We start from the raw sequence: 7,422 nt of genomic DNA, 5'->3' as shown, positions 1-7,422 counted from the left end.
ATCTCTGCACATTTTTTTAAATAAATTTTTAAATACATATATACAAAAGCTAACTTTATAAAATATCACATCGTACAATAAGATTGGCTTTTTTTTAATAAACATTTTTAGTCTGTTGATATGGTAAATGTACTTAAAAATCTTTAAATGTTAAAAATGGTTGACAAATAAAATTAACTCAGTTCTAAACTATTTATTTTATTTTATTGAGTATTTATTTAATGTGATGTTGGCAAACGCAGTGTGGGACGTCCTCCGGCCCGTTGGACCGACGATCTACGTAAGATTGCCGGTGAAGGCTGGATAGGATTGCGGAAAACCGGGATGTCTGGCGCGAACTTGGGGAGGCCTATGTCCAGCAGTGGACTGCCATAGGCTGAAGTGATGATTATTTAATGTGCTTTTATTCATACAATAAAATTATGTCTGAACATAAGAGATATTTGGTAACAAAAAGGATTGTAATGGTTTTAAGACAATAAAAATTGTAGAGAAATCGTGACTTTTTGTACATTTTTCGCGAGTAAAAAGCGCATGACATGATAGTTACTAAATAAAAATAACAACCCTTCATATAGCCAACCTATGAAATATGTAGTGTATATTATATAGAGCAAGTATAGTCGTAACATGACGATTCATTTTGCTTTCTGCTCTCTTCGCTTGAAACTCGAATGTTCGAAGATGATCCAGTTGACTCCCAGAGACCTGGCGTCTCTATTATCTAAAATAAATATTTCTATTGACAAACATATATAAAAACTTAAAACTATTTACGAAACTAATGGAAATAGGAAAAAAAAACTCACGGAACAGCACAGACGATTTTAATTAAAACTGAAAGTGGGCTATTAGTTTTGCAAAACCAATTTATAGATCAATTAAAATCTAGTCATTTTTTTTTTTATTTTTCAAGTCAGATTAAGTTTCATTTATTATTTTTAATTGACTTCGAAAAAAGAAGGATCTTCTCAATTAGATTTTTTTTTTTTTTTACTGGGTATGAATCGATTTCGATGATTCTTTATTTGAAATTTGAGCAAGATCTGTCACGTAGCCTTTCAATCCATAATAATGTGTAGGTATTGTACTTTAATTATCGATGTGAACTGAAGTCGGGCTATGTTTGAGAATAATCACAACTATAACGTCATAGCACTGGCTGTTACGCTAGCGGTCGCGGGTTCGATTCCCGCTCACGACAGACATTTGCATCGACCATATAGATGTTAGTCGTGGTCTGGGCGTTGTGCTTGTGTATTGTGTGTATTTCCGGAGCCCCAATACAGGAGAAAATCCTACTGGGGACCGTTGAGTGTGAAGCGTTTATTGTTAATATTGTTAGGCTTTGTACCGTCAATAACATTGTCCAGCATTGGACACGACTAAACGTAGAATTATTGTTCAGTTTGGGCATCTCTCTTAAAAAATCACAAGTTTAACTAAATAAGATAATCTCACCTTTTGCACCAGTTCTTCAAAGGCCAAATTAATTCCTTCTTGAGTCTTCGCACTGCTTTCGATAAAGAGCATTCTATGTTTTTGTGCAAACGCCTGCCCCGCTTCTCTGGTAACTGCGCGTGGCTATAAAAACGGTAAAAATGTGAGCAGATATATAAATAAATTTATGATTCTTAAGATCTATTTAAAAGGGGAGTTCCCACCTAGGGCCCTCCCCTTGTTAGAAAAAAAGTTTTAATATTATTGACTAAGACTAAATAAATTAATGATTCTTAAGATCTATTTAAAAGGGGAGTTCCCACCTAGGGCCCTCCCCTTTGTTAGAAAAAAAGTTTTAGTATTATTGACTAAGACTTCAATTAATAACTTTTTTTTTAGAAAAAAAAAAAAGTTATTGAATCAATTGTTCATTCGTTTTAATTTAAGGGATTTTTAAAGGATCGCGTCACTTGCCAATTATAAACTTATTAAAAAAAAAGTGTTGAAAAATTATAAAATTAAAGTGTAAATAAAATAAATAAACAAAATATTTAAATGAAAATGTATATAAACAATACCTTATCTATCTTATTTCCAACGACTAAACAGACGATATTCTTTTTAGTTGAATAAACTTGTAGTTCTTCGACCCATTCGTTTAATTTTTGTAACGTTTTTGGTTCTGATACATCATATACTAAAATCGCTCCGTGTGCATCTCTAAAATAATATATTTTTAAATGTAATTAAGTAGACGTCTTAAAATAGAAATAAGTAGGTAGGTACTATTAATTTCTTAAATAATTTGACAAGCCAAGTCAAATTGTTTTTAATTCATATTCCTTACCTGTAGAAACTATTTGTCAGCGTTCTGTACCTTTCCTGGCCGGCTGTATCCCAAATACCAAGTTTTACTTTTAAACCATTGACATCCATTACTTTACACTTGTAGTCGACTCCTATGGTGGCCGGGAAGGAAGCATTGTAGTCCCCTGTTGTAAAGGCCAGGATAATACTAAAATAGAAATTAGCTTATTTATAAAATTTACTAATAATTTGAGACCATAATAATATTTATAATTTTTTTTTTAATTATTTGTTACATTAGAAAAAAATAATTAGATATGCATAATTCCTAAATGCAACACACATGAGTTCACGCCATTTTTGGCGCAAGCTTGTGGAGGCCCGTGTCTAGCAGTGGTCTGCGATAGGCTGAAGTGAAAAAATTCCTAAATAACAGAATCTAAAAACTTCCAACAACAAGTATACTTGTAAACCTTTATGATTAACTTATAAACAATATTAGCTAGTATAATTAACCGTCAATTTGATGTCAACTTCAAAAAATTTCTCTCTTAATTTTATTTTTATGTTTTACTAGCTGTACCCTGCGCGCGTTACTACGCTTTTTATCTTATTTTATTTGTCGTAATAACTCAGAAACCTTTGTGGGCTCATGCAGAACACTTTGCTGGAGATCATGACATGATCAAATGCATAGATTACGATTCTATAATGTACATACAGACAAACATTCATTTTAATATATCATCATCATTTCAGCCTATTGCAGTCCACTGCTGGACATAGGCCTCCACAAGTTCGCGTCAAAAATGCGTGAACTCACGTGATTTGTCCATAGTCACCACGCTAGGCAGGCGGGTTGGTGACCGCAGGGCTGGCTTTGTCACGCACTCACCGAAGACGCTGCTGCCTGTCTTCGGCCTGTGCATTTCAAAGCCAGCAGTTGGATGGTTATCCCGCCATCGGTCGGCTTTTAAGTTCCAAGGTGGTAGCTGTGGAACTGTGTTATCCCTTAGTCGCCACTTACGACACCCACGGGAAGAGAGGGGGTGGCTATATTCTTTAGTACCGTAGCCACACAGTACATTCCATTTCGTTCGTTCCATTAAAGAAAGTAAAAACTAGTTCTTATCCGCCGTGGTTTAGTAAAAAATTAATTAAAACTCACAAAAAAAAAAAAAAAATTAAATGAGACTTCGATATAAAAAACTAAAGTTCCAAGGTGTTAGTGGAACCTTGTTATCCCTTAGTCGCCTCTTACAACACCCACGGGAAGAGAGGGGGTGGCTATATTCTTTGGTGCCGTAGCCACACAGAATTTTAATATATACAGAAGAAGAAAATTATTTCGATAATATTACTTTATTAAATTGACATCAAATTGAATTATAATAAATTAAGAGATCCCGTTTTAACGGTTTCTCTTTTTCAGATTTCCTGAGCGTGGCGTTGCGGAGCAAACACAGCGGTCTGAGACAGGCAGCCGGCCACCCTTACAGCTGGTCTCCGTGCTGCCGACGCCGTAGCAACGCCTTTATAGTGACTTTATACGCTTCAGCCTGTAATATCCCACATCTGGGCATAGGCCTCTTTCCCCATGTAAGAGAAGGATCAGAGCTTAATCCACCACGCTGCTCCAATGCGGCTTGGCGGATATATTCCTTACTATGAGTAACGATCGCTATCAGGTGTACATGATAACAACCAGGACCGACGGCTTAACGTGCTCTCCGAGACACGGTGGGAAGACCCACAAGCACTGCACTAACCCTCAGACCACGGCAAACACCTGTATGGCCAATACAAATGTTTGTCATGTGCGGGGATCGAACCCGCAACCGTGACTTTATGTGCGTGTTTATATAAGTCTACATTGTTTAATGCGATATCACGTAAAATAGTTTTAAAACAACCAATGAATCTAGTGCTAATGAATTAGTGCATTTATTACCTATTTTAACCGATAATTCATCAACCGTAATCATTGATAATAATTCGGTTCCATTTGAAAATTTTAGTTCTTAATGTCATCAAAATATTCCGGCTCGTTAAACGAGGTCCTAGAGGAGCAAGGGTGTCTAGCGAGATCTATATCAGCTGTGATTAGAAAATGTATTTCGGACACTGATTTGGCCTGGCAAACTTTTTTTTCCAACAAATATATACATGTTGATAAAACCAAAAATAGTTCTCTATCAACCAAATTAAAACAGAATAGCGTATTAGACATTTCGAGATTATTATTCTTAAAAACTGCCCACTACCGTTATATTCTGACTCTAATAAAATTATTGAAAATGCAATGTAATGCTGCATTCTTAAGATCTCCATACATTGCAGCTCGAATTCTTTTCTCTAGTGATACAACACGACAGCTATTTGATTCAGTCTGTAGCATCCCACTGCTGGGCATAAAGTTCTTTCTCCATGTAGAAGCTTAATCCACCACGCTGCTTCACTGCGGATTGTTTGATATGTTCCCTACTATGAGCATTGCTATTATGAGTAAGCTATCAGGTATTTATGATAACAACTGGGACCGACGGCTTAAGGAGCTCTCTGGACACGCACATGCACAAGGACAGACATCCAAACTGGAAAGAAATATCTTTACAAAACAAACATCCATCCCATCATCATCATTATATAAAACAACTTTAAAAAAAAAAAGGAAAAACGAGAAAATTAATAATTATAATAATAAGAATACAAAAATCATAGAAACATTTATAAATCTAGAATAAATGATAGAATAGTTACACAAAAAAAAAAAAATTGTATTATATGTTAGAATAAGAACCGGTCCGTGGACTCAGATCTCTGTTGGAGACATTAAGTTAGTCTAACTTAAACAATGATGTTGTTGAGTAACGCCTACCTTGATTTAAAAAAAATAGCATGGTTTTGAAATAAAAAAGGGCATGGGTTCAAAAGCCCGTGGATGTATATTACTTATATAAAAAAAACATCCATCCCAAGCGGGCATCGAACCTGCAAACTGTCAGTATTTTAGACGCACCTCTACACCAGAGCAGTAAATTCTATGAAAACAAATTAGTTGCCAATTTAGACCTTGAATAAAATAAGAGAGCGTCTATACGCACCACTACACCAGGGCAGTTGCTATGAAAGCTATAAGGAAATATAATGTTCTATAACAAATGTTTTAATATATAATAATAATGAATAAAGAGATTAGTGATGTCAAACTTATTTTTTTTTTACGATTTTTTATTGATTTATACGGTATACGAATCATGACTCGAGTCCACCATTTGAACTTAGAACTCGAATCAAAACCGTAACAACTTTGCTTTTAAACAAATATTATTTCACATAGACAATTCTTCTAAAGATAGAATGGTATAATGTTTACAGTGTTTATCTGTTAATATTTTAAACATAAGCCAATCGTTCTTCAAATGAATCAAAATTCATAATTAATGAAACTCATAGAAACTCATATTATGTATAACCAATATTCAGTTAACGACATTGAATACCAAATTATTCAAATCCGTTGGCGTAGTTTATAGTGATCCTGCTTTCTGCTCAGTCTGGATGTTATATTTCTATTTATATATCTATAAGTGTATTATTTTCATTTATAATTATAGAAAAAAATTACTATAACACTCAGCTGTTACCTATAACACAAGCATTAAGTTGCTTATCATATGAATAGAAGACCATATATGTTATAAGATATTTATTTATTACTAGCTGCCCGAACAGACATCATTTTTTTTATATCTGTCAACGTTTAATAGTAAAAATTAAATTAAGCAATTTTTTTAACTTTTTTTTTTAGTATTATAACCTTCCGTGGGCCTTAAGGAAAATACATAAAAATAAATTAGCTGAATTGATCGAGCCATTCTCGAGTTGTGCGCTTTGCAACATTCATTTTTATTTATATAGATTAAAAATGAATGCTATAATGAAAAATTCAATAAGTTAATAATATACAACTACGTAATTATAATAACCAGTAGACTTTAATAACAAAGTATAATATAAATGATTAATTTACTGTTAACATTTATTGCAGGTCACATAAATGACGATAGTATAATATGTAAATATATTGCATGCATACTAAATACTTATTTCTGTCATTTGTCCACAAACACCAACATAGGACTAATATGTAGTACCTAAAAATTGACCCATGCGTGATTGATTCCTTTTGTCTACAGATTAATAAAAGAATAAATAAAATGTTTTTTATTGTTTTTAATGTCTATTAGTTGCCAGTTCTATACAGTTGCGATTATTTTATGACAAGAGTTCCTATTTAATCAAATGCTATCTATTGTTTTAAGCCATGAATTTGATTTAGGAATACTGTATATATATTGATTGTTGATACAACTTACGTGTCATTTAGATAAATATACTACCAACGATATAGCACACCAGTAAAGTAATTATCTTATATTTTGAATAAGAGATAAATACTATTTAATTTCCCTATATGAGTCATACAATTTATTCAAAGTAAAATCTTACCTTGATTTCCCAACTCCACTCTCACCGATTACGAGAATTTTAAGTGCTGTAACGTAATCCATAATTATTCGAACTGTATCAAAAACCTTTCAGTTAGTAAACCTTTCGGTAGTTCAATAAAAATGTCTTAATAACGCCTTTGTTGTGCAATGACGGAAGTAACACAACAATTATTATTGTAAACAAAGTATATTAGCACTGGTAATGATCACAAATTCGATCTATGTACAATTATAGTAAATATGTTATAATTTTCTAAGTTTTGGAATAAATGAGACACAAAAAAAACAAATTCCCATTTACTATTTGACATTTGACATTATGCGCATTGCAAATGAAAATAGCGATGACGTTTTTGCGTTTTGTTCATGCAACGAAATTATATTGCTTTATATTCGTTAATTACTATTTACGTTAAAATCATTAATCAATGCCTAACCAAAATCATTATTAATATGTAAAATGTTTTATCTATCTAGGGCCAATTTCACCGTTTGTGGATATTTTATTCAATTTGATGAAACAGATTAGATGAGAGTTTATATCGACGTAGGAAAGCATATTTGCTGTAAGTAGACAAAATACGTAAAGTGACTTTTTACTACCATTGGAATCAGAAAAAAAAGCCGCATCGAATGACCCGGGTCGTGTGTCTCTACGATG

The 7,422-nt window shown here is 33.1% G+C and overlaps 1 protein-coding gene across 2 annotated transcripts; it reads right to left on the bottom strand.

Moving 5' to 3' along the window:
* Nucleotides 1-343: 343 nt before the first annotated feature.
* On the bottom strand, nucleotides 344-7,101 carry LOC123657570 (ras-related protein Rab-18). 2 transcript variants are annotated; one of them, XM_045593096.1, is made up of 6 exons: nucleotides 6,760-7,101; nucleotides 2,288-2,455; nucleotides 2,019-2,160; nucleotides 1,462-1,584; nucleotides 584-724; nucleotides 344-376 (listed from the first exon to the last, which is right to left on the bottom strand). In XM_045593096.1, the coding sequence occupies exons 1-5, from the start codon at nucleotides 6,819-6,821 to the stop codon at nucleotides 605-607; spliced, it is 615 nt and encodes a 204-aa protein (XP_045449052.1). In that variant the 5' UTR covers nucleotides 6,822-7,101; the 3' UTR covers nucleotides 344-376; nucleotides 584-604. The 2 variants fall into 2 exon arrangements, with proteins under 2 accessions (XP_045449052.1, XP_045449051.1); XM_045593095.1 differs by lacking the exon at nucleotides 344-376 and having other exon boundaries at nucleotides 383-724.
* Between the last annotated feature and the right edge of the window lie 321 nt (nucleotides 7,102-7,422).

This window comes from Melitaea cinxia, chromosome 11, assembly GCF_905220565.1.
Source record: "Melitaea cinxia chromosome 11, ilMelCinx1.1, whole genome shotgun sequence".
Taxonomy (NCBI): domain Eukaryota; kingdom Metazoa; phylum Arthropoda; class Insecta; order Lepidoptera; family Nymphalidae; genus Melitaea; species Melitaea cinxia.
Note: the sequence above shows the minus strand (reverse complement) of the source record. Positions and strands in the feature narration are given on the sequence as shown.

Excerpts from the sequence above, each read along its gene's own strand:
- LOC123657570 (XM_045593096.1), bottom strand. The coding sequence starts at position 6,821 with ATGGATTACGTTACAGCACTTAAAATTCTCGTAATCGGTGAGAGTGGA. Across the intron at positions 2,161-2,287 it reads CTGACAAATAGTTTCTACAG|AGATGCACACGGAGCGATTT; the intron begins GTAAGGAATATG and ends ATATTATTTTAG. Across the intron at positions 1,585-2,018 it reads TTGGAAATAAGATAGATAAG|CCACGCGCAGTTACCAGAGA; the intron begins GTATTGTTTATA and ends CCGTTTTTATAG.